Genomic DNA, 27752 nt, shown 5'->3' on the forward strand with positions numbered 1-27752 from the left:
GGGATCCTTTTCAAAGAAAGCCCTGGTCTTCTTCTTTGAAACAAATGTGATCGCCAAGCACTTCTTGAGTAACTTGATGATTCCTTCAAACAGCTGAGAATTAAAAGCGCTTGAAGTGCAAGCTTTTATGAATTCTTCATGTTTCTTTGCCAGCAACAATATGTCGTGAAGGACATATTAGCTGTAGCTTACGGGAAGATACAACTCGGGAGTTGACTTCCCTTTGCACGAAGGAGGTCAAGTTGACCTACGAGAGATCCTTCTCTCTTGGTTTTACGTGTCTACGGATACGTTGCTGGGATAGGGAGCCGACACTGATCCTTAACTGAGTTAATTTTTCTTTTAACATAGTGTTTTGTTCTTTGGGTTGTTTGAAAGGAGTTTGGGGATAACTCTTTTTAAGCACAAGCCCTCGTGTTAGGATCAGGTGATCGGGATCGGTGTTGTGCTCCTTAATTATGCCACTAGGCATAGGTGTATTGTCATGTCAGTGGATAAGACCCCATTGACAAAGGCCATCAGGCTCTGTCGAATAAGTGGATAAGACCCCATCGACAGACCCACAAGAACTCTTAGCCATAGGTCACATCCTCGCTGAGGCTCTTGAGACGAAGCAGACTCCTAGCAATAGCTAAGAAGTCAACCCTTTGTCTAAACACATAGGAACCAAGGTTTTATTTATTTATTACCTACAACAAATGATGTTTACCTGTCTAATCAGTGAATAGCTGTCTCTTACCCTCCACCAAAGGGTGCCAATCAGCTAAGTATATATCTGTCAGGGAAGTTGAATGTATGAAAATGATATTGTTATGATACAATAAAGTTTCATACATACTTACCTGGCAGATATATACTTAGCTAAGACTCCGTCTTCCCCGACAGAAATTCGAATTTCGCAGCACACGCTAAAGGTAGGTAGGTCAGGTGATCCACCGTCCCGCCGCTGGGTGGCAGGAATAGGAACCATACCTTCTAAAACCAGATTTTTCTCTTCCACCTGTCTCCTGCGGGGAGGCTGGGTGGGCCATTTATCGTATATATCTGCCAGGTAAGTATGTATGAAACTTTATTGTATCATAACAATATCATGTTTCTAGCTTTACAGGAATTCAAGGAGAGAGTGAAGGGACATTCAGTGGTATTGATGTCAGACAACACCACAGTAGTAGCTTATATAAACAAACAAGGAGGCCTAGTTTCTCGGCAGTTGCATGTAATGACAGTTCAACTTCATCAGTGGGCTGTAGAGAACCTGGTAGACATCAGGGCCAGATATATTCTGGGAAAAAGAAACATAGTGGCCGACAAGTTGAGCCGCAGGGATCAGATACTGGGAACGGAGTGGTCCTTGCAACCGGGTACAACAAAAAGTTGGAAGTGTATTGTTCGGTAGTCCCAGACGTAAAGGCAGTAGCAGAAGATGCGCTACAACACCCTTGGGACAAACTGGACGTGTACGCATTTCCTCCATTTTTTCTAATCCATCAGGTTCTGAACAGGGTAATGCGGTCTCAGAACCTCAAAATGACTGATAGCTCCTTTATGGCCAAAGGCAGAATGGTTTCCGGACCTGCTGGAACTCCTAATAGACGTGCCGAGAGAGTTACACCCATGGCGCAACCTACTATGTCAGCCGCACATGGAGAGGTACCACCAGTCGGTGAAGTCCCTATCGCTTCACGGTTGGAGACTCAAGTATCTCCTCCGAGCGAGAGGATTTTCGCGAAAAGCAGCAACTCAGATGGCAGGAAATTTCAGGAAGTCATCTGCAGCAGTATACCAAGGAAAGTGGTCGGCATACTGTGATTGGTGTCGTAGAGGAAACTTGTCTCCACTTGGTACCACTATTCAGCAGTTAGCAGACTTTCTGGTATATCTCAGGACAGAAAGACATATGTCTGTATCTGCAGTGAAGGGGTATAGGGCTGCTCTAGCCTTATTCTTACGAATGAAAGGTGTGGACATTTCGTCTTCATGGGAGTTGGCCATGCTGATGAAGAGCTTTGAACACTCATGTCCGCCAAAGAAACTAAAAGCCCCAGATTGGGATCTGACCATGGTACTGAGTAGTCTGACAAAAACCCCCTATGAACCACTAAGGCAGTCCACAAATAGGAGCCTGACCCTGAAGACAGTCTTCTTATTGGCCCTAGCTTCAACCAAAAAGGTGGGGGAGCTACATGGCCTGTCATATATCATAAAGCACTCGAGAGGTTGGAAGTCAATGGTATTCGAGTTTGTTCCAGAATTCGTGGCCAAGACTCAAAACCCAGCAATTATGGATGGCAGATTCTACTCCTTTTCCATACCTTCCTTGGTAAACTTTGTAGACAATGACAAAGATGAGATGCTTCTGTGCCCCGTCAGGGTAATAAGAGAGTACTTAAGAAGGACAAGGCACCTCAGGCCGGGGTGCCGGAGGTTGTTTGTAAGTACAGGACGGAACAAGAAGGAAGTGTCCAGGAATACAATATCGTTTTGGCTAAGGGAGACGATCAGGAATGCCTACATGACAGAAGACAGGGGGTCAAATAGCCAGGAGAGGGCTAGAGCTCATGACATCAGAGGCTTGAGTGCTTCTTTGGCATTTAAGAAGAATATGTCTGTGGAGAGAATTCTGAAAGCGTGTGTTTGGAAATGCCAAACAACTTTCACTTAATTTTATTTAAAAGATGTTCCCCATAGATCCTTGGACACTTTTTCCTTGGGTCCCGTGGTGGCGGCCCAACAAGTGATATATAGCTCATCCAGTACCCCTGGCGGGTCAGTTTGTGTCTAGTCTAAGATGAAGGTATGAAAGTAGAATGAATGGGATGACTGATCTTTTTTCTTTCAGTATGAAGGAGAGTACCATCATATGCTGGAACGGACTAGATGTAGGTGAGGTGGTCAGCCATACTGTAAAGTTATCTTAGGGTATAGTATACTTTTCAGTAGCAACACACTCCTCTCGATAATAGAGAAGAGAGGAGTGAGGGTGGATCCAGATGCAAGGGACAAGAGTGGTTTATGGGAAGGGAAGGTTCTCTGTTCTCCCATAATGTGTAAAACATAGATTGGTATCAGCACCCAGTGAGGGAAACCAATAGATTCGCTTATATCTTTGGTTCTAGGTTCATTGTCCATTCTCTTGGAATTCCCTTAATATTCGAGAATGGATAAAGGTGGCAACTCCCAGTCAGTTATAGAGACTTACCTCCCTCCAATAAGTAAGTCTATCCTAAAGTTAAGACCGAAGGTTTGTTCCGTATATAAAACAAATGACAAATTTGTAACTAATTTGTATTTTTCATAACTAACAAACCTGAGGTCTTAACATTAGGATTTACTAGTGCCAAGCTGGAAATCGGTAGAATTAAAATTAAACTTGAGATCCAGGGACTATTGGCATCTATACCAGGTCACAGGGCATGTATACCCAGAATGTCCTTGGCGTCCTGTGACCCACTAGTTATATTTTCAACCCAGTTTAGACTGCTAGAGGGGTGGTTCAAGGTGGGCCTTTACCTGTTAAGACCTCAGGTTTGTTAGTTATGAAAAATACAAATTAGTTACAAATTTGTCATTTTTATGAATTGCTTATTGCTCTGTTAGTAAATTTTGCCACAAGGTAACAATTTTTTTTTTCTGTACTATGTACTACGTAACTAGTCATCGAATACCATTTTGTCATTTTTTTTATGGTTTTATTCCCATAGGCATACTCCCAGGAATTAGAAAATTACTTTTTACCTCCCAGTATACTGATGCTACTACAAACCTTTCAACCACTACTGTACTAATATATTAAATTTATATACACGTACATAATTCATTATTAACTTGTCTGCTTTTTTAAATAATTTTCGCACTGTACTTTGTTCTTTAATAAATGTATGTAATATCTTTTTGCCTCTTCCATTTCTCTTCATTTTTTGCTTTTGTATATTTATCAACAACGCTAGACTCTTGCTTACATGAATAACACAATAACATGTCTTTGCTACACTCTGGCATATTTATCGACAGTTAACATTAGACTGTTTTATCTCAATAACAAAATGACATGCATTTGCTACACTTTGGCATATTTATCAGCAGTTAACTTTTGGAGTTTTACATGAATAACTGAGTTTTCACCTACTCCACTTATTTTTGCTTTTTTATCTTTTTGTTTTTACTGAATGGTCTAGTAAAACTATTGGATAGGAATAATTTTCTTATAATAAAAGCCATATTCAGCAGTTGTTCAGGACAAAATCATCTCTCTGCAAGAAAAAAAATCAATCTTTAGTTCAAATCACCACCACATATTTTTAAAAATTTTAACTAGCAATTTTCGTGCGTTGCAAACAACTAAAAGCATTAAAAGTAAAAATTATCCTATTTTTTCCTCAGTATTTTACCATTTTATTTATTCATGAAACAAAAATACTTTATGAAATGAATACATTCTCAGTTTACATGGAAATACATGTGAATTTCTGAATGAAAATGAATTAAAATTAAAATGAAAAACTACAAGGAAAAATTCTTACCTCTTCATTATATTGCTTCACATGTTTCCTAATAGCTGAAGTGTCTACCCAGGTGACATAGTCTTCTAAATTTCTGTAATATATAAGAACCATTCTAAATAAAATGCTAAAAAAAAAATTCACTTCAACCACATTAATAGACACCCTTCCCTCCATGCACCAGGAGATGAAGCACTTATTATGTAATATTATACACAGAGAGAAGCCCTACTATAAAAGGCCACACACATGTATGACACTAAACTTACTACTAACTACAACTCTGTTAAACAATGCCACTAACATAAGTTGTCCCATCTGTGCTTTATCACCATCTTGCTGTTATTATTGTTATATTTTCCACAACCATCAATTATTTACATCTCTTAGTTCTTCATATTTCTCTTGTGTGTCAAGATTTGGCTCTATATCTACCCCTTTAGGGCAATGATAGATACTTCCCATCCTCAGCTTATAAATACTTTATATCACATGACATTCCCAAATTGCCATAAATGTTTAAATATGACAAATTTTTTATTAATTTGTATTTTCCATAGCTAGCAATCTGTGGTCTTAACGTAGGATAAATCTTCTGGTGCCAGCTGGAAACTGGTATAAAAAAAATGCCTGCTAGAAATTAGTTAAAAAAAAAATAAAAATACGAATTGTCTAAGCAAGGAATTGGTGTCATCTGTCATGAGGATGAGGTAGAAATGGAGGCCAGTGACCCAATTTTAACCTCGTTACATATTAGTTTTTCTTCCACCCCAGGGTTAACCAAAAGAGAGGTGGGCTGTAAATGTTAAGACTCCAGGTTTGTTAGCTATGAAAAATACAAATTAATTTAAAATTTGCCATTTGTTCATATGCATAACAAAAGTGGTTCTTCACATTAGGATAGACTCACTCTTGCAGGGAGGTAAAAGAATCCTGAACCTACAGGAAGTTAAGCACACCTGGTCACACTTCCTGGATAAGAGAATTCAAAGGAAGGAGCCCTAAGCCTCTGAACTGTTATATATGTGTGACTAACATTCAGACTACATGTGCTAGGCTAAAATACAATGCAGAGATTCATTGTATAGGAAGTTAAAGAGCTATATCTGTTCAGATAACAAACTAAGGTAGCCACCTATATGGGTTGGTTATCATTCCTCTCCCCCCTTGGTAGAGGGAGAAAGGGTTGGCAACTGAAAGGTATATTTTTATAGAATATAAAATCCTCCTACTATGAGATTTAGTCTTTGTTCCGGTATTTTTCCTGAATAACTTTTACTGTGCATTTGATAAAGATATTACTTAGCCATCCCTACCTAATTTTTGGCAGCATTCTTTATTACTTATACAGGCAGTTCCCGGGTTACGACAGGGGTTCTGTTCTTGAGACGCGTTGTAAGCCGAAAATCGTTGTAAGCTGGAACATGGTCAAAAATCCTACGAAAACCTTACTTTTAATGCTTTGGTTGCATTCAAAACTATGTAACTGCATTCTTATTGCATTTTTCATCACAAAAACCTTTAAATATTGATTATTTCAAATTTTTGGTGTCATATTTCTTGTGCCAGATCAGCGTTGTAGGCGCTGTAACCCTGGAACATACATCGTAACCCTGGAAATAATTTCTGATGAATATAATTGAAAAGTGCCTTAACCTTGGAACGTCGTAAGCCGAACCCGTCATAACCCGGGGACTGCCTGTATTAGAAAAAGTATATTCATAACAGTAAAATAAAGCAGCCGAAGCCAATGGTATAACACTAATGTACGGGTACAAAGTTATACATGACGTGAACATGTGAACATATGATGTCCAGACTCCTCCCACAAGGTGATGACAACAAACAGCTGTCTCTGGAATTCTGAATGAATATTCATACCTTATCAAGGCTTAAAGAATGGCGGCTATCATAATTCACTGTCCCTGTGTTTGCAGGACAGCTTTTGTGATTTGACTTGCACAAGTGTTTAGAAGTGAGGAGGCTTGTGGCAAACCCTACGTAAGCTTGAACAGGTACATGAATAATAGGGCCCTTTTTTGGGTAAGGAGCATCCAAGGCTACTAAATTTTTGTCATTTGTTGACTTCCATAAGGCGCAGAAAAATAATTATATATGCTCAATAAAGCAAACGCTGTTGATTTCTTAGTAAAATATAACTTGCGGAGCATCATTAAAACTTGCTTTGTCAAAAAAAAAAAAAAAAATTTCATGGGTTATAATACATCATTGAATGACCTCTATAGGTTCCATTACTTGGCTTGAAGTCTAAATTCTATAATCCAATCTAATCTAATCCTGCAATTGTCTATTAAAATGAACGTCACTGTCATATTAGGAAAAATATCAGTTACGATTTTTAATTTCTCAGATTACTCGTGGAAACCTCTTCAAGAATTCTACCACTCGACCTCATGGCATAAATCCTATAGTATACTACTACTACTACTACTACCACTACTACAAAGTGTAAACAAGGAGTACTGGTTGTATTTCATTGTTGCCAGAGGTGGAGACTCTCACGGATAGCCAATTATCCATCGAGGAGGCAATTTAATGATGTCATGGGTTGTCATTATATCTTCAAAAGACATTCCTCTGAGTTTACTGGCGATGTCTACAAGAAGTTGGTGTTACTCTTATAATTACCAGAATTATGCAACTTTTGTAATACAGAACACAGTAAAAAATTAGGTATGGATGTAACATGCCCTGTGGCAAAGTTCATTTTTGTCAGGTATGTTGATAAAACTTTTTTCTGGATAAACACCAGGACACTGGCTGTGAATCTTATAGTAACAGTAAGGCTACTTCACTCACCTGTAACCAGCCAATTCAAGTGTATGAAAGATCCATCTTCATACTGCCAGTAGGTAGAGAAGGGGAAAAAAATAAAAAATGGGTGGGAGAAGAGAGACCAGCCATCATTCTTGCTTTCATATAATCATCTTAGGCAAGATACAAACTGTCCCTCTAGGGGCACTGGATGAGCTACACAACTTTTTGAGCAGCTACCACTGGAATCAAGGGGAAAAAAAATGGTGTCCAAGGACCTGTGGGCAATGTTGCACAGATAGAAGGTGGCATTGGTTTGGGAAAGCCAAGAACCAACATTCAAAATCCTATAAAGAGGCATGTTCTTGAATGCCAAGGAGGAACAGTCCCCTAATGTTGTGTCTCCTGCATACATATTATTGGCTTTTTTTCCTCCCACCTTTGGAACTAAGGTGGGTCTAATTTGTAAAAGGTTCTAGTTTGTATGCCTAACTCTCAAAAATCTATTTGTTCCTACAGAAACACCAACCATTGCTTTTTATGTAGGGGAATCACATATTTATAAAATCTCAGCATCTGACAAACTGTAATCCATTGGGAAATGCCATGCTCTCAGTTGCAAATGCAAGCAAAGGATGTCACGACTACTGCGACCTCCTACGAGGTCTGGTAAATGAGCTAACAGAGCTATTGGACCCTGGGATAGAGTAATCACAACAAATGGGAGGAAAATTCTACGAAGAACTGTGATATTCCCCTTGATTTCATATCAGAATGCAGCAAACTCTAGCTATTACCAGGCATTGGGTTCTAAATAAGCTCTAACATGCCCCACCCTTTGTTAAAAGGGGAAGGAGACAAATCTTTCAGGTTAATTGAAGACTGGATAATAGAAGCACCTTAAACACTGCTCTCAGAATGAAGAGGAAGGAAGGTAAGTGAGTTCAGTCACTCCACATCCACACCTCCCAACTTAAACTTAAGTAGGCAGTCTCTGGTTATAGGCGATCTTGTATAATGGTGCGTCTATTTCCGCCACTGAAATGCTCCAATTTCCTGTTTTCAGCGCCGATAATAGAGTACAAGCTGTCCCCAGTTATCGGCAAGAGTTCCGTTCTCATCAGGGTGCTGATAAGCACATACTGCCATTAACCGAAACTCGGCCATTTATGGAGCCATAAGTGCTAAGTTTCGGTTAATGGCGCCTCTGTTAGGTATATTATGGCGACATAACTATTATCTGCACCTTATGGTGCTGATAACCAAAACTTTGCCGTTATGGTGCCATATATTGCTGATTTTCTGGCACTAGACAAGCGCCATAAAACCAGACCACCATTAACCCTTAAACGCCGACCTCTATTTACCAAAGTGTATGTCGTATGCCGGTGGCGTTCGGGAGTTAGCACTGAAGCGGAAAAAGTTTTTTTAAAAAAATCACAGCACGCTTAGTTTTTAAGATTAAGAGTTAATTTTTGGCTCCTTTTATGTCAATGCCTGAAGTTTAGTATGCCACCATCGGAAATGAAAAAAATATTATTATCATATATAAATATTGGAATATATGACAGCACAAAAAAAATTTCATATACAATTGTACACAAAGCGAACTGTGAGCAAAACGGTTAAAGCTAACGAGTTAATTTTTTTTCATTGTATTGTACACTAAATTGCGATGATTTTGGTACATAACAAATTGTAAAATGATCAAAGCAACACAGAGAAAATATATCACAAAACGATGCATGAATTTGTAACGTGCGGACGTAAAAACAAGTTTTTTTTTTTTAAATTCACCACCATAAATCAGAATATTGTGCTAGAGACTTCCTGTTTGTTGCAAAATGAAGGTAATTGATTGAATATTACTAGACTGTAAGTGTTTTAGCTTACAATTGCAGTTTTCAACCATTTCTGTCAAGTTAAAGTTGACCGAAGGTCAAATTTTTTCTATTTGTCGTGATTTATATGAAAATATTTCAAAACTGATAAAAGCTACAACAATGAGTTATTTTTTGTTGTATTATACATGAAATTGCACACATTTTTATGTATAACACTTTATGTAACGTCTAATTGAAAACAGTGCGAAAATTATGACAAGGTGATTAAAGAAATTCTGAGATTTTCAGCCAAGTTACCGCGTGCGGAGGTAAGGAAAGTTTTTTCAAAAATTCACCATAAATCGAAATATTGTGCTAGAGACTTCCCGTTTGTTGCAAAACAAAGGTAAATGATTGAATGTTACTAGAATGTAAGAGTTTTAGCTTACAATTGCATTTTTCGACTATTTCGGTCGAGTCAAATTTGACCGTAGGTTTAAATTTTCGCACTTAACGTGATTTATATGAAAATATTACAAAACTGATAAAAGCTACAACCATGAGTTATTTTTTGTTATATTCTACATAAAATTGAGCACATTTTCATGTATAACACTTTATGTAATGCCTAATAGAAAATGGTGCAAAAATTACGACAAGGTGACTAAAGAAATTCTGAGATTTTTAGCCGAGTTACCATGTGCAGAGGTAAGGAAAAAGTTTTTATCAAAAATTCACCATAAATCGAAATATTATGCTAGAGACTTCCCATTTGTTGCAAAATGAAGGTAAATGATTGAATGTTACTAGAATGTAAGAGTTTTAGCTTACAATTGCGTTTTTCGATCATTTCGGTTGAGTCAAATTTGACCGAAGGTTTAAATTTTGGCACCGTGATTTATAAGAAAATATTTCAAAACTAATAAAAGCTAAAACCATGAGTTATTTTTTGTTGTATTCTACATGAAATTGCACACATTTTCATATATAAAACTTTATGTAACGGCTAATATAAAATGGTGCAAACATTAGGTTAAAGTGACAAAAAAATGTCTGAGATTTTCGGTCAAGTTACCGGGCGCGGAGGGAAGGAAAAAGTTTTTTTTCAAAAATTCACCATAAATAAAAATATTGTGCTAGAGACTTCCAATTTGTTGCAAAATGAAGGTAAATGATTGAATATTACTAAAATGTAAGAGTTTTAGCTTACAATTACGTTTTTTGACCATTTCGGTTAAGTCAAAGTTGACCGAAGGTTGAAATTTTGGCACTTATCGTGATTTATATGAAAATATCTCAAAACTTGTAAAAGCTACAACCATGGTTTATTTTTTGTTGTATTTCACTAATATTGCACACATTTTCATATATAAAACTTTATGTAACGGCTAATATAAAACTGTGCAAAAATTACGACAAAGTGAGGACAGAATTTCTGAGATTTTTGGCTGAGATACTTTCCAATTTGTTGCAAAATGAAGGTAAATGATTGAATATTACTAGAATGTAAGTTTTAGCTTACAATTGCGTTTTTCGACCATTTAGGTCGAGTGAAAGTTGACCGAAGGTTGAAATTTTGGCACTTATTGTGATCTATATGAAAATATCTCAAAACTTGTAAAAGCTACAAACATGGGTTGATTTTTGTTGTATTCTACATGAAATTGCACACATTTTCATGTATAATACTCTATGTAATGGCTAATATAAAATGGTGCAAAAATTACGACAATCGGACAAAAAAAATGATATTGTTATGATACAATAAAGTTTTATACATACTTACCTGCAGATATATACTTAGCTTTAGACTCCGTCGTCCCGACAGAAATTCAAATTTCGCGGCACACGCTACAGGTAGGTCAGGTGATCTACCGTCCCGCCGCTGGGTGGCAGGAATAGGAACCATTCCCGTTTTCTATCAGAATTTTTTCTCTCTACCACCTGTCTCCTGCGGGGAGGCTGGGTGGGCCATTAATTGTATATATCTGCAGGTAAGTATGTATAAAACTTTATTGTATCATAACAATATCATTTTTATACATTCAACTTACCTGCCAGATATATACTTAGCTGATTGGCACCCTCGGTGGTGGGTAAGAGACAGCTAAATACTGAGTAGACAGGTAAACAACATACGTTGTAGGTAATAAATAAAACCTTGGTTCCTATCTGTTTAGACGGAGGGTTGACTACCTAGCTATTGCTTAGGAGTCTACTCCGTCTCAAGAGCCTCAGCGAGGATGTGACCTATGGCTAAGAGTTCTTGTAGGTCTGTCAATGGGGTCTTATCCACTTACTCAACAGAACCTAATGGCTTTTGTCAATGGGGTCTTATCCACTTATATGACAATACACCTATGCCAAGTGGCATAATTAAGGAGCACAACACCGATCCCAATCACCTGATCCTAACACGAGGGTTAGTGCTTAATTTGAAAAGAGTTATCCCCAAACTCCTTTCAAACAATCCCAAGAAAAAACACTACGTTAAATAAAATTAACTCACTAGTTAAGGATCAGTGTCGGCTCCCTCTCCCAGCAACGTATCCGCAGACACGTATAAACCAAGAGAGAAGGATCTCTCTTAGGTTAACTTGACATCCTTCGTGTAATGGGAAGACAACAAAGAGTTGCATCTCCCGTATGTGACAGCTAATATGTCCTTTACGACATATTGTTATGGAAAGAACAAGAATTCGCAAAAGCTTGCACTTCATGCACTTTAATTCTCAGCTGTTTGAAGGAATCATCAAGTCACTTATGAAGTGCTTTAGAGATCACACTTGTCTCAAAGAAGACCAGGGTGTTCTTTGACATGGATCTCTTCTGGATGAAGCCTGAAGCCTGTCTGGCACCTCGCGCCTGGCTGGCTCCTCGTGCCTGTCTGGTGCTTCTAGCTCTTCCTTCGCATTGCGCCAGGCTGGCGCTTCTGGCGCATTGCGCCAGGCTAGTTCTTATGGAGCTTTTGGCGCATTGCGCCAGGCTAGTTCTTATGGAGCTTTTGGCACATTGCGCCAGGCTGGCGCTTCTGGCGCACTGTGCTATGCTGGCGCTTTTTTTGGTGCCTGGTGCCTGGCGCCTGGCTGGCTCCTCCCCACTTGCTGGAGCTTCGAGCTTGGTAGAGTCTCGAGGCTGTTTGGCGATGTCCATCTCGGACACTCTTATCTGTCTGAATTGCTCGCCTCTGGCGCATTTGCGCCAGGTTGGAGTCCCTCTCCTTCTCCGCATCAGACAATAAAAGTGTCCCTTCAAACTATCTGCCTCTGGCGTTTTTTCGCCTGTTTTGGCATTTGGCACCTGGCTGGCGCTACTCTGTCCGAAAGTCCTGAACAACCACAATAGTTTATTAGGAGACTGGAGAAGGGTGGAAGAAATTCTTCCACTTTGAGCTTTTGGCCTCTAGCCAGGGGAGGTGATTGTAGTCAGCTACATCCAGTAGACGATAGGATATCTAACAGTACGAGAGAGAAGAGTCTTCCTCCGAGGAGGATCCTTCATGAGTACTTTCGTTGCTAACAAGATCTCTTCTTACATGTTGATGAAGTTTCTCATTGCAGAATCTTCCCTCTCCTTGCCCGAAGGAAGGGAAGGAGCCTGGAAGTCGAAGGAGACTCCGAGCTGAAATTGGGCGGACCCCTGATTTCTTAGCTTTTATTATATCCCTCTGAATACCTTCTGGGAAGCATTTCGAGCCCTCATCGCACCCCAAAGACTCTGTAGGCAAACGTTTAAACCATCTCTTCTTCTGTAGATGAAAATGTAAGTACCCTGTCTGGACAACGAGAAAACTATCTGAAAACGTTGAGTCAGGAATAGAGGGTTTTAGTTCTTTTGCCAGACATACTATGCTGGCAAGAACCCATTGCCGAGTCTCCATTGAATCTGATGCAAGATTCCAATGTACAAAAAATTCACTTGTCTTCTTGGTAGTTTAGGGCCCAGAGAAACAAAGAATTCCTTCATAAAATTTCTTAAAGAAGTTTGATGAGGAGCAGTTCCATCTTGTCGGAAAATGGAATCTGTGGCCACGAAAAGATCCCATTCGAAGTACATGATATCCTACTCTTGTCGTATTGAGGTATTGTATAAGATCCCGAAGATCTTAATCCTCTGCTATCTCTAATTCCCCTTGTAGAGACAGAGTATAGCCTTTTACTGCGTTCTTTGATAGCAGATATATACAGAGGTGATTCCTCCCTCTGAAAGGAAAGAAAAACCGCTATGTGGTTCACAGAGGTATCGGAAGAGGCCAGCATTCCATCTAGCACGATCTGCAGCAATTCTATTTCTTGGCTATGACTCATGTCATTTACCTTGAAAAATCCTCTCATTCATGTCCACTTCCGGTCAGTCTGCACGTAGACAGACTCAGAGTGGAGAGGTTGTTAAGGTCCATTTATAATAGATACTGATAGAATATCCAGACTCTTGGAAAAGCCTTCCGAAACATTCTGTGAGAAGAACGTGACCTCCGTGAATCCAACCTCTCGAAGGCCAACATGGGGCGAAAAGCATCATCCTCTCTTCCTCTGACTCCAATAATTATCTTAAAATATCTGTTAAGAATTTTTATATATATATATATATATATATATATATATATATATATATATATATATATATATAGATATATATATATGATATTGTCATGTTACAATAAAGTTTTATACATACTTACCTGACAGATATATACTTAGCTATAGACTCCGTCGTCTCCGACAGAATTTCAAATTTCGCGGCACACGCTACCGGTAGGTCAGGTGATCTACCGCCTCTGCCCTGGGTGGCAGGACTAGGAACCATTCCCGTTTTCTAATCAGAATTCTTCTCTTCCACCTGTCTCCTGCGGGGAGGCTGGGTGGGCCATTAATCGTATATATCTGTCAGGTAAGTATGTATAAAACTTTATTGTAACATGACAATATCATTTTTATACATTCAACTTCCCTGCCAGATATATACTTAGCTGATTAGCACCCATTGGTGGTGGGTAAGAGACAGCTAACTACTGAAATAGACAGGTAAACAACATATGTTGTAGGTATTAATAAACCTTGGTTCCTACCTTATTAGGCTGAAGACTTCGCGGCTACTGCCTTGGAGTCTGCTTAGCCTCAAGAGCCTCAGCGAGATATTGATCTATGGCTAAGAGTTCTTGTGGGTCTGCCAATGGGGTCTTATCCACTTACTCGGCAGAGCCTAAAGGCCTTTGTCATTGGGTGCTATTCCACTAACATGACAATACACCTTGTTCAAGGAGCACAAAACCGATCCCGATCACCTGATCCTAACATCCATGTTAGTTCTAAGATTGTAAGGAGTTATCCCCGAACTCCTTACAAACAACCAAAAACTCGAAACATAAATACACTTTCATTACAAAATATACAAAAAAAAAAAATTTTGTACTCCCCTACTAGCCATACATACCCTTGATCCCCTACCAGCAATGACACTATGCTCCAGTGCGACATTAGTGAGCTTGCTAATAGAAAACCAAGCACATATCTGACAAGAGGGTTTATGTACGATAAAAACACAAAATTAAGGATCAGTCTTTGCTCCAAGACCCAGCACTGTATCTGCTGATACAAAAGGACCTAGCGAGAAGCACTTCTCATAGGTCACTCTCACATCCTTCAGATAATGAGATGCAAACACTGAATTGCACCTCCAATATGTAGTCTCAATGATATTTTTTAGAGACATATTCTTTTGGAACGCCAAAGACGTTGCTACTGCCCTCACTTCATGGGTCTTGACTTTTAGAAGACCGAAGGATTCCTCCGAGCAGTTCTTGTGAGCGTCCGTAATAACGCTTCTCACAAAGAAAGCCAAGGCGTTCTTGGACATGAGTCTTTTGGGGTTCTTCACCGCACACCAAAGACCTTGTTGACAAGCTCCCATCTGTCTCTTCCTCTCTAAATAATATTTAACCTCTTCATTACCGAAAGTTTGTTTGGAGGTAGGTGGGTACCACCATTCAAGTCTACTACACCGCACCGGGTGCATAAAGGTGGTACGCATAGTACCACCAAAACTCCTCTTTTCAGATAGGGACTTCCAATCATTCTGTAATTTCGGTTTGAAGAGTTTGGAGCAAAATAAACAGTATGACACGATGCCAGACGTATGATGAAACCAAAAAAATATTATTACTGCTTATGTGTGTAGGTGACAGATGAACTGCGTCTCAACAAAAAATCACAAAACCAGACAAGCGTAAACATGTAATAACTTCTACCCAAGTATAAAACCAGTTGTATCATCATTTACTGTATTTATTTATTTATTCACTTATTACATTTTACAAATAAAAGATATGAACACCAGATAAATGACCAGATAAATGAAGGTAAAAATAAAGCCTTATAGTAACTTTATATATAAAAAACCAAACCAGAGAAAAAGCGAAAAAGCTATTTTTTCTGAGGACAAGAAACTTGAAAAATTAGTTTAGATACCCCTGATGCCCCTAAAGTTGTTTTCTGTGATGAAACTAATCTTAGAAAACGTAGAAAATGACATCGACCCATTTTTGAAAGATATACTATAAAATTTGCGATTTCCATATTTATTGGCGGGGCTTTCGCTTTAGTTTTTGCTCTTTTTTTTTTTTTATTACGTGCTTATTTACTGTTCTATTTTGATAATACTTTATGTGCATGTTCCAGTGCGATATACCAACATTCTGTAAGACCGAATTTCTATTCTATTAAGACTGTAGTTTTCTCACGCCACACCAGTGTCCCTTGTACAAGGGACACTGAGTTTCGCATTTTTTTTCATAAAATCATTTATTTTCCCTGTAGGATTATAAAACTAACAGAGAATATGCATTATTATAGTGCTAATAATACCTGATAATTTCATTAGCCTGTCTTGATTAGTGTATTTTTGGCAAATATTTTTACGATCGGCACCCCTCCAAACTGGAGTCACTACCGAGAGATTCAGTTCGGCAGCGAACCCAATGTTTACATTCTGCTCACCCACCCGGTAAAGAAGGGGTTAAGAGCTCTCACTGGACAGAGAGACCTCTCTATCTCTCTGCCTACTAGGTTAGATAGGCCTTTTACCTCAAAACTTCTGGGCCACGGTTTTGACGGGTTTTCGTTCTTTGCCAGAAACATTGTCTGGAAAGAACAGATGGCAGCATCTCCTTTGAACCCCACCGTGGAATCCAGAGCGTGCAATTCGCTCGTCCTCTTGGCTGTAGCGAGAGCCACCAGGAACAAGCATTTCCTAGTGACGTCGCGGAAGGAAGCCAGATGTAAAGGCTCGAATTTATCCGATGAAAGGAATTTCAGGACCACGTCTAGATTCCAACTAGGTGTTCTAGGAGTAGCTGCCTTTGAAGTCTCAAAAGATCTAATTAGATCGTGTAGATCTTTGTTGCTTGCAATGTCTAGGCCTCGATTCCTAAATACTGAAGACAGCATGCTTCTGTATCCCTTTATTGTTGAGACAGATAGGTGTGATTCCTCTCTCAGAAAGAGGAGGAAATCGGCAATATTCACTATAGAGGTACTGGAGGAGGACAGCTTCTGACCCTTACACCACCTCCTAAAGACTTCCCACTTTGATTGGTATACTCTTCTCGTCGAAGCTCTGCGGGCTCTAGCGATAGAGCCTGCAGCCTTGCGAGAAAAGCCCCTCGCTCTGACAAGTCTTTCGATAGTCGAAAGGCAGTCAGAGCGAGACCTGGGAGGTTGTGATGAAACCTCTCGAAGTGGGGTCGTCTGAGTAGATCTGGTCTGTTTGGAAGCGATCTGGGGAAGTCCACTATCCACTCCAGTACCTCCGTGAACCATTCCTGGGCTGGCCAAAATGGGGCTATTAGCGTCAACTTCGTGCTCTTCGAAGCTACGAACTTCCTGAGCACTTCCCCCAGGATCTTGAACGGGGAACGGCGTATGCGTCCACACCCGACCAATCCAGGAGAAACGCGTCTATTGCGAAGGCTCTCGGATCTTCCACTAGAGAGCAAAATATCTCTATTCTTTTGGAGAGGAACGTCGCAAACAGGTCTATGTGAGGTCTCCCCCACAGGGACCAAAGACTTCGACACACTTCTTCGTGTAGAGTCCATTCTGTGGGAAGGACCTGATTCCTCCTGCTCAGTCTGTCCGCTCTCACATTCTTGATCCCTTGAACAAACCTTGTGAGGAGAGTTATGCCTCTTTCTTCCGTCCAGGTTAACAGGTGTCTTGTTAACTGATATGTAAGCCAGAGCCGTGGTGTTGTCCGAGTTTATCTGTATCACCCCGCCTCTGACTATCTCTTCGAAGAACTTTAAGGCTAGGTGTATGGCCACTAGTTCCTTGCAATTGATGTGCCAGGACACCTGTTCCTTTGTCCAGGTGCCTGACACCTCCCTTGCTCCTAGCGTCGCTCCCCATCCCGACTCCGAAGCGTCGGTATATAACACTTGGTCTGGGTTCTGCAGGGCAAGCGATACGCCCTCGTTCTTTTGAAGAGGAGGGATCCACCACTTCAAATGATCTCTTACCTCTTGTGGAAGTTGGAAGATGTCCGAGAGTTGTCCCGTCTTCCAACTCCACACCTCTTTGAGGAAAAACTGAAGAGGGCGAAGGTGAAGTCTCCCCAGAGAGAAGAACTTTTCTAGTGAGGACAGGGTCCCTAAAAGGCTCAGGTAATCCCTCGCTAAACTGTTCTTTCTCTCTAAGAAGCTCGAGATTCTCGACAAACCTAGAGTGATTCTTTCTCGCGAAGGATATACTCGAAAACCCCGAGAATCCATCTGAATCCCCAGATAGACCAAGTTCTGGCTGGGGATCAGCTGTGACTTCTCGAGGTTGACGAGCAATCCTAGCGAATCTATCATGTTCCTTGTTACTGATAAGTCCTCCAAGCACTGAATCTCCGACTTGGCCCTGATCAGCCAGTCGTCCAAGTAGAGGGAGATGTTTATTCCCTCTAGGTGAAGCCATCTTGCCACATTCGCCATCAGGTTGGTGAATACTTGCGGAGCTGTAGACAGACCGAAGCACAGAGCCCTGAACTGAAAGATCTTGTCTCCTATTACAAAACGAAGATATTTCTTTGACAAATGGTGAATGGGAACGTGGAAATATGCGTCTTGCAAGTCCAGAGAGACCATCCAATCTCCTGGACGAAGAGCCGACATTACTGAGGCGGACGTTTCCCATGCGAAACTTCTTTTTCTGAACAAAGCGATTCAGAGCGCTTACGTCCAGAACTGGTCTCCACCCCCCGATGCCTTTGGTACTAGAAAAAGGCGATTGTAAAACATCCCGGGGAGTGTGGATCCTGCACAAGTTCGATGGCCTCTTTTTCCCACATTTGTTCCACCATTTGAAGGAGAGTCTTTCTCATTACCGGGTCTCTGTTACCTCGCTGACAGTTCCCGAGGCGTAGATGTTAGGGGAGGGCTGTTGTCGAAGGGGATTACATATCCCTTCTTTAGGACCGACACTGACCAAGGGTCGGCTCCCCTTTTTGCCCATACTCCTGCAAAGTTCAGGAGTCTGGCGCCCACTGGTGCTTGAAGGAGCAACAAGTCACTTGGATTTCTTGAAGGGCCTAAAGGAAGACCTTCCTCTCTTATCAGAGCTCTTCTTTCTGGCAGGGGGACGAGCCGCTGTACCTCCACGAAAGGGCTGCTGAGGAGGACGAGAGTCCTTCTTAATCGCCGACACTACAGGGCGTCCTTTCTTGGATGTTTGTGTTAGTAGGTCTTGTGTCGCCTTCTCAGTTAGCGAGCGAGATATATCCTTCACTAACTGAGAAGGAAACAGATGATCCGATAGAGGGGCGAACAATAAAGCAGTCCTCTGGCTCGGAGAAACCCCTTTCGATAATAGGGATCCATATACTGATCTCTTTTTCAGGAGAAGCCAGCACCAAAAAGGGAAGCCACTTCACCCGAACCGTCCTGTACTGCCTTGTCCATGCAAGACAGGACGCTATGGAGAATCTCTGGGTTTTTAAGAAACTCCGGATCCTTAGATTTGTTGGCCAGAACTCCGAGTGACCAATCCAGAAAGTTGAACACCTCTAAAGTGACAAAAAGTCCCTTTAGAAAGTGGTTCAACTCTGAAGTGCTCCACGTCGCTCTGACCGATCCTAAGTAGTGACGTCTAGAGGCCTCCACTAAATTGGAAAAGTCCGCATCTGCAGAGGCAGGTAGAGAAAGACCCATAGTCTCTCCTGTCCCATACCAAATACCTCTCTTTCCATGTAGTTTGGAAGGAGGCATGCAGAATACCGTCTTTCCTAACTCCTTCTTCTTGTCCATCCAAGAATCTAAAGAATGGAGTGCCTTCTTCATCGATATAGCAGGCTTCATTTTCAAAAAGGCCGAAGATTTTCCGTAGCCGAGCTCGAAAAGAGAGAACGAGGAGAAGGAGGAGCCGCCGGACTAAGAGAATCTCCAAATTCTTGAAGCAATAATGAGGCTAAGACTTTATAACTCGATAGTCCCTCATTAGCAGGAGGTTCGTCATCAGACAACTCGTCTAACCCTCGATCAGACGAAGGAGAAAGTTCACGTTTGGAGGGAGAGTCCTTCCAAGACCTCCTATGCTCTGAAGGAGAGGAGCTCCTATTTGGAGAAGAGTCATAAACTCCAGGAACGAGTCTCCGACTCCTGCCTCCTGGCTCTGACTCCTTGCCTCCTGACTCCGCCCCGGCTCCTGGACCTCCTGGACTCCTGGGACTCCTGCCACCTGACTCGGACTCACCTGGCCTCCTGCCCCACTCGGACTCCTGCTCCTGCCTCCTGCTCCTGCCTCTGGAGCTCTGCTCCATGCCTCTGACTCTTGACCTCCTTGGCCTCCTTGGCCTCCTTGCCTCCTCCTCCTGCCTGGATAGCCTCTACACTCCTGGCTCTGGGCTCCTGCCTCCTGGTTGACTCCTCACTCCTGGCTCTTGGCTCCTGCCTCCTGGGTGACTCCTCACTCCTGGCCGGTGCCAGACGTCTGATCGGTTCATCCAGGTTCGTACAGGAAACCTCACCTCGAGTAGGAGTATCGATCCTGGCGGCAGATACCTCCATACTCTGGAGGATCTTTTTTGATCGGAAGGGAAGTCTTTCCTTCTAGGAGGCTCCTTTGACAGAACTCCTACAAAAGACGAAATCTGCTCTTGCATCGCCATCATGAATCTCTTCGTAGCCTCCTCTTTATCCTCTTCGGGAGGAGGGGAAGGAGGAGGGGAGGAGTCCATAGCCTCCACCTCCTGCCTCCTTCTCACTCTCGTTGAAAAAATGGCTCTTCTTGCCTTCTTCACTCCGAGGGAGACTCCTCAGGGAAGTTTTCTGGGTGGGCTCGAATCAATAGTCGGAGCCTTCCAACTCCTCTTGAGTGGCCGAGATCGATCTGAATCTCTCCAATCACGTCTCGGAGATGAAGATCCCGACGACGAAAAACACTCACGCAGGACGCTTTTACAATAGCGATCCTTGGCAGTCTGGGGTGTCACAGAAACCGCCGAAGGGACACCTGATCGGTGGGGATTCTCCACAACCTCCTTTCGGTTTTCGACATTCCTTCTCCTCTGGGCATGTGAGCTTGGAAGAGGTCTAGACCTAGGAGCGTTGCTGAGCCGACCAGATGCCCCCTCCACTACACTGGGGACACTCATATCAATGTCCACTGAATAATCACTAGCCTTACCTTGTATGGCAGCCATTTTGTTTTCCATCAACTTGAAGGCTGCTTTTAGATCCGCAAGTTCTTTTGCTGGATCTACAGGTTCTGCAATAGGAGAAGGGGCTGCAATGGAAGGAGAAGTAGCAATACTTACCCTTGGGGAAGATCCCAAGCTAGGAATTAGTTCAGATCTAGAACTACTTAAACTTCTATAAGAAGCCTTCCTCACTCTTTCTCTCTCTAACTTTTTTAAATAATTAGTTAGATTCTTCCATTCGTTCTCACTCAAGTTCTCACATTCCTTACAAGTATTAGTAAAAGAACATTCATCACACAACGTCTCACAACCATTCCAGAGTCAGACATTATTAAAGAAAATTCCAAAATCAAGTCCACAAAACAGTCCACAAAAGCGTATGCCAATCCAACAATCCAGATACGTCACCAAAAGTCGGTCAAGAAGATCAATTGCCGGTGAAAAAAGAAAAACCAATCGAGAGGAACCAACAACAATGTTGATGGTCCGGGCGACAGAAGAATTCTGATTAGAAAACGGGAATGGTTCCTAGTCCTGCCACCCAGGGCAGGGCGGTAGATCACCTGACCTACCGGTAGCGTGTGCCGCGAAATTTGAAATTCTGTCGGAGACGACGGAGTCTATAGCTAAGTATATATCTGGCAGGGAAGTTGAATGTATAAAAATATATATATATAGATATATAGATTTATAGATAAGATATAGATAGATAGATATATAGATATAGATATATATATAGAGATAGATATATATACAGATAGATATAGATATAGATATATAATATATATATATATATATTATATATAGATATATATATATATATATATATATATATATATAGAGATATACAGATAGTATAGATATAGATATAGATATAGATATAGATATATATTATTATTATATATATATATATATATATATATATATATATATATATATATATATTATATATATATATATATATATATATATGGGAAAAAAGACTAATGTTTATTCCCCTTTCAAACTGGATGGCGTATATTGCTACCTTTCTTGGTTTGAGAATAAGGAAGCATTCTAGAGGAAGCTTCTTCGTCTTCAACATTGCGAAGATATGTATGAGGAAGACGTGTCGCAAGTTTCCACAACTCTCTTTCCAACTAAGGGTAGACAGACGTTAATAGTTATTATCGAAAAGATTCTCACAGACGTGCAACCTTGTGCAGCGAACCTCTTAAGGATCGAAAAAGAGATTCCCAATTCTCCTTGAGATATGAGAGAGCTGTGGAATTGGCCTAATTGATTTAAAAAATCCTTTCGTCTTTCCCTGGGATCGAACCCCCTTTCAATTAGACGGGGAACGAAATCGGAAACGAATCGTGACTTTACTTAGCCTGCTGTCAGAGAGGCTACTGAACCCTTTGGTTAAAAACTCGCTATATCGAGAAAATATCAAGTCCACTAAAATGCTTGCAATTCTTTTAGACTATGTGCCAGAACATCTGTACCTCTGTCATGGTACCCGACGCCATCTTGTATGTTATTTCCGTTTCTTGGTAGGAAAAAACTCTACAGGCGTAATATGACAATTTGTCGAAAATTGCATTTTTCCTAACTATACAAACCTGAGGTCCTTTAACAATAGGAAGTAGCTAGCGGCAGCTGGAACGGTCGTAAGCTTCGAACAAGGGGAGAACGGTAGTTAACTGCTTGTCCGACAGTCGCGCGGCAGGTAAACAAATCACTTTTGCTTTTGGCCCATGCAAAATACGCAGAGTGAGGGGTGGCATGAGGAGGGACTATATGTAAAGGACCTCAGGTTTGTATAGTTAGGAAAAATGCAATTTTCGACAAATTGTCATTTGTTCCGATACGTAATACAAACCATCGGTCCTTTAACAATAGGAAGACTCACTTCTTGGTGGGAGGAATCTGAGTCTTTTGATGAACAGACTGGTGTTCGTCCATCCCTGGAATGCCTCCCTGGTCGTAAGAGCGAGGGAGGGATCCAAGCCTCTGTCCGATTGATCGGGGTGTGCACCGCAGGATCAATGGTCAGACCTCTGGGCCGAGTACTAAGAGAGAGGCAAGCGTATCTCTTCGTACCAGCAAGCAAGAACTTGTTCCTGTTTGCAAGAGGCAACATAAAGTATGGGTTGTCTCAAGCTGGCATCCACTTCCTCCCCCTTGTTGGAGGAAGTGGTGGATATACGCTCCTATCCCTAGTGAAAGGGATAGGATGGGGCTCTGTTGAGTAGCTCACCTGCATCTTGTCCTTATCCAGCAGGGTGACGACCGTGTCCCTCTAACCACAGTAGAGGGGAAGAAAAAGATGGGAAGAGGAGCCAGTCACACTCTCATTCACTCATCCATTCTTACGGTCACACCAGGACTCGATGCTGTTCAGCCTGCGAGGGGTCTGGGTTCGCTACACAACGTGTTGAGCAGCCACCACGGTGTCCCAAGGAAAAAGATCCAAGGACCTGTGGGCAATATCCCGAAGGTAGAAGGAAGGGCATGTGGTCTGGTTGGACCAGACCCCTGCCTTCAGTACCTGCGCCACGGAGAAGTTCTTGCGGACAAGGCAGTATCTCCTTCGCATCGAAGGCGGTGAAGTCCATTAGGGAGGGGATTGTGAACGACTCGAACCAATCGTCAGGGACCGAAGGGTTCTGAGTCTTCGCTACGAAGTTCGGTACGAAATCGAGCGTCACGGATCCCCATCCCCTGGATGCTTGACTTCGCAGGAGAAGTCATGCAGTTCCTCAGAGGAAAAGAAGGAAATAGTCGCATGACCTATCCCTCTTCTCTACTTCGGTGATGTCCAGTACCCATACTGGTCTGTCCGTTTGCCACGAAGTCTCTCGCATCCTCCTATCCCCATGCAGCGAAGTTCTCGGTAGTGGATAGGACACCGACACTCCATGGTGGGTGTCGATGGTATGGGTACTGTGACAAGCTATTAAAACGAAGTAATGATTGCTCTGTAACAACCGAACTAAGTCAACAGCGTAGTTCGTAACTGACTCGGGCGCTCTGACAGCTGCCGACTGACTGCGTTCGGTAGGAGGCAAGTTGTCCAAGCATCCGAGTAAGTCACGTGACCTTCACCTTTAAAGGGTTATGCCGAGAGACCAAACAAATAATGTATTTGTTTGTCACCAATGCCGGACAGCGAGGTGATGATTCTCTTAAGGCATGTGCCCAACAGGCGAAAGTCAATTGCCTTCTAGAGACCGAGGTCCCTGAAGGCAAAACATCTCATGGTTGTTGAATCTCAGCTAAGGAGAAACAACACTATGTACCGTTGAAGACGAAGGTAGATATTGAATGCAACCTACGTCTTCACAGACGAATCGAGAGAAGGATTCTCAAGATTCATAACCTCTGCTTACAAATGACTGAAAACGCTAACCGTATTTCATTGCTGTCCGGTGAGAAGTCGTACTTGCAATGAAAGCGGGCGTTCTTCAGTAATGAAAACACAGGGGAAAGCCCCGCCTGAAGAACTGCTTCTCATGGGCTGAACATTTGGAAGTAGAGCTGTCAGGTCGGAGAGTAGGCGATGTCTTCTGACACATCTTGTAATTCGGGTTGAACAATGAACAATTGTACACTTACGAATACGAGATATTTTGAAGACAAACTCAGATGTCTGCAAAATCATTCGCATTATCGCAGTGCGATGCAGCGGGAGACTTGTACAGAACTTTTCTTTGTTTACCGTGCGGTAAACAGAAAGATGAAAGAGTCCAAGAGATATCTCTGTTGAAAATTCTCGCAATGTCGAAGGCGATGGAATCTAGCGTCACAGCAGTAGATGGTCCTTCATTATTGCGAGAATCCCCATTAATCAGAGACCTAAGTCCATGATTGTTGGGCAGAGATACGGTTCGGTAGTCAATCAAACCAGGGGAGAGAGAGACATAACTGACCGTGCATCTCGGAGGCCCAGCTGATACTGAGCTGCTGTCAGGCAGTTCAATACGCAGTAGTTGAGCCTGAGCTCTCGCCGACTCGTCATCCTGAGTTGCCATGTAATCCATATTCCACGAAGGAATGCGTTCGGCTAGAACTACCGCGCATAAAAGATATGCTCGAGCAATTATATTTAGGCGAAACGAATTTCGGTAAATATAAAAGTTGAAATGGTGTTGTCGTGACAAAACCATAAGTATATAAAATTGAAACTGAAAACTCCTGGGAGGTTGCAGGCAACCCCGAGTTGCAGTTCAATTAGAATACTTCTCTTCTAAGTCGCAATCCGTAGATAAACTAGGATATGCGCCTACCCCTCGGACAATTCAACTGCTTAGTAGAATCATGTCACGAGGTTAATATACGTAGTATATTTGTAGGATTCTGAACAACGATCTCCATCCTAAATTCTTTCCTTCAAGAAAACAAAATAAGGATTGGAGATCGACCACCTTCGATCTCTATCAAAGAGTGAAGGAGAAGTCTTCCTCGAAGGAAAGCTTCAATGGTGAACAGAATACTAAGACGATAGTTCAAGCCAAACTGGATATTCCCGTCCGATCTTCTCTATTCCAGGTTGGTCGCCTACTGTAAGATAGTTTCTTTCAGCAGCAGTCTTCTTCCCAATGCTAGAAATTCCAGAATTCGAGCATAGGCGAGGTTCCCGATTATCGTGTAACATCGGGGATTCTCGTCTCGCTCACTTTAGACCGTGGTCTCACCTAAGTGTTTGGAGATCGTAAAAAACTCGAACACTCTGAATGCGCTAGAAATTCCGTAGAATTCTAAGCAGTCTGCGAAACCCCCACCGAATTCGTCAAACGATATCGGCTGGTGGTCCTCTCGATTCCCGTAGAAATCGAGAATGGGGCAGGATCCCTCCTCAACGACCGGGGCTTACGTCAGGTATGGACCCGAAGGTCCCCCCCCGGTAGCGCAGTCCCCCAACGTGGGATCCTACAGAGAAATCTCTGTAGGATCCCTCCCCTTTCCCTCGTAGCCGTAAGGAGAGAGGGAATGGGGGAGGAATTGGATACTCGCTCGCCTTCCCAGTGGAACTAGCAGTTGGAGAAGAATAGGAGCAGCCATCGCCTTGCGGCGATGGTCTCTCAGAGTCTGGGAAAATGATATTGTTATGTTACAATAAAGTTTCATACATACTTACCTGGCAGATATATACATAGCTAAGACTCCGTCGTCCCCGACAGAAATTCAAATTTCGCGCCACTCGCTACAGGTAGGTCAGGTGATCTACCTGCCTGCCCTGGGCGGCAGGACTAGGAACCATCCCCGTTTTCTATCATATTTTCTCTCTTCCACCTGTCTCCTGCGGGGAGGCTGGGTGGGCCTTTAATTGTATATATTCTGCCAGGTAAGTATGTATGAAACTTTTTATTGTAACCATAACAATATCATTTTCATACAATCAACTTACCTGTCAGATATATACATAGCTGATTGGCACCCTTCGGTGGAGGGTAAGAGACAGCTACTATATGGAATAGACAGGTAAACAACATATGTTGTAGGTATAAAAAAAAACCTTGGTTCCTACCTGATAGGTGGTAGACTTCGTGGGTGTTTGCCCAGTAGTCTGCATCACCTCAAGAAACTTTAGCAAGATATGTGATCTATGGCCAAGAGTTCTTGTGGGTCTGCCGATGGGGTCTTACCCACTTACTCAGCAGAGCCTAAAAGGACTTTGTCAATGGGTGCTGATCCACTTATATGACAATACACCTTATGAAGGAGCACACAACCAATCCCGACCACCTGATCCTAACCATGTGTTAGAACTAAGGATTGTTACGAGTTATCCCCGAACTCGTCACAACAACCGTAACTCAAAAACCACTACGCACACATACAAAATTTTCCAAAAAAAAAAAAAAAAAAAAAAAAAAAAAAAAAAAAAAAATTTACTCAACTAATTGGATATGACAAGAATTCTCTTATGAACAACATAGACGGCCGCCCGTGCGAGCCTGAATCCTCCATTGTTCGAAGAGATTCTCGACCATATCCAAACAGAAGAACAGTATATACATTTTAAGGATTGGTGTCGGCTCCCGTACCCAGAATCGTATCTGCCGATACGATAGGACCTAGAGAAAAACACTTCTCATACGTCACACGCACGTCTTTCAAGTAATGAGATGCAAATACTGAGTTGCATCTCCAGTATGTCGTATCTATAATGTTTTTTGAAAGCAACATAGCTTATAAGAACGAGAGAGACGTCGCAACCGCTCTTACTTCATGAGCTTTTACTCTCTCAGGAGTTGTAATTGTTCGTCAGGACAGACCTTATGAGCGTCCGTAATGACGTTCCTTACAAAGAACGCCAGAGCATTCTTGGACATCAGTCTTGTGGGTCTTTGACCGCGCACCAAAGACCTTGTCTAGAGCCTCCCAACTGACGCTTTCTCTGAAGATAGAAACTTCAGAGCTCTAACCGGGCATAGAGACCTCTCTGCTTCTCTGCCTACTAGACTCGACATCCTTTGACTTCGAATGACCTAGGCCAGGGATTCGTGGGATTCTCGTTTTTCGCTAAAAACAGGGTCTTAAACGAGCAAATAGCTGAGTCTCCCTTGAATCCTACTTTATCCTGCAGAGCTTGTAATTCACTAATTCTTTTTGCCGTAGCTAAAGATAAAAGGAATCATGCATTTTTTCTAGTTATGTCCCTAAAACGATGCCAGATGAGGAGGCTCGAATCTATCCGAAGAAACAGATTATTTGAGGACTACGTTCCAAGTTCTTTCCAGTTCGGAGGTACTGGTTCCTTAGACTTCGAAGTCTCAAAAGATCTTATGAGATCGTGGAGATCTTTGTTATTAGCTAGATCTAATCCTCTGTTCCTGAATACAGCCGAGAGCATACTTCTGTATCCCTTTATTGTGGATACGGCTAGATGAGATTTTACTCTCAGGAATAGCAAGAAATCAGCAATTTCCGCTATAGAGGTAGAGGAGGAGGACAACTTCTTGGCTCTACACCACCTTCTAAAGACCTCCCA

General features: G+C 41.9%; 1 protein-coding gene across 1 annotated transcript in view; it reads right to left on the reverse strand.

The window, feature by feature from the left end:
- Window positions 1-4188: 4188 nt before the first annotated feature.
- The window catches only part of LOC135207307 (U3 small nucleolar ribonucleoprotein protein IMP3-like), a 56554-nt gene continuing 32990 nt past the window's right edge, over window positions 4189-27752 (reverse strand). Inside the window, exons 4-5 of the mRNA XM_064238992.1 lie at window positions 4521-4593; window positions 4189-4250 (exon numbers count right to left, since the gene is read on the reverse strand). Coding sequence (XP_064095062.1) covers window positions 4221-4250; window positions 4521-4593 — 103 coding nt within the window. The 3' untranslated portion in view covers window positions 4189-4220. The remainder of the gene's footprint in view (window positions 4251-4520; window positions 4594-27752) is intronic.

This window comes from Macrobrachium nipponense, chromosome 11 (genome assembly GCF_015104395.2).
Source record: "Macrobrachium nipponense isolate FS-2020 chromosome 11, ASM1510439v2, whole genome shotgun sequence".
Taxonomy (NCBI): domain Eukaryota; kingdom Metazoa; phylum Arthropoda; class Malacostraca; order Decapoda; family Palaemonidae; genus Macrobrachium; species Macrobrachium nipponense.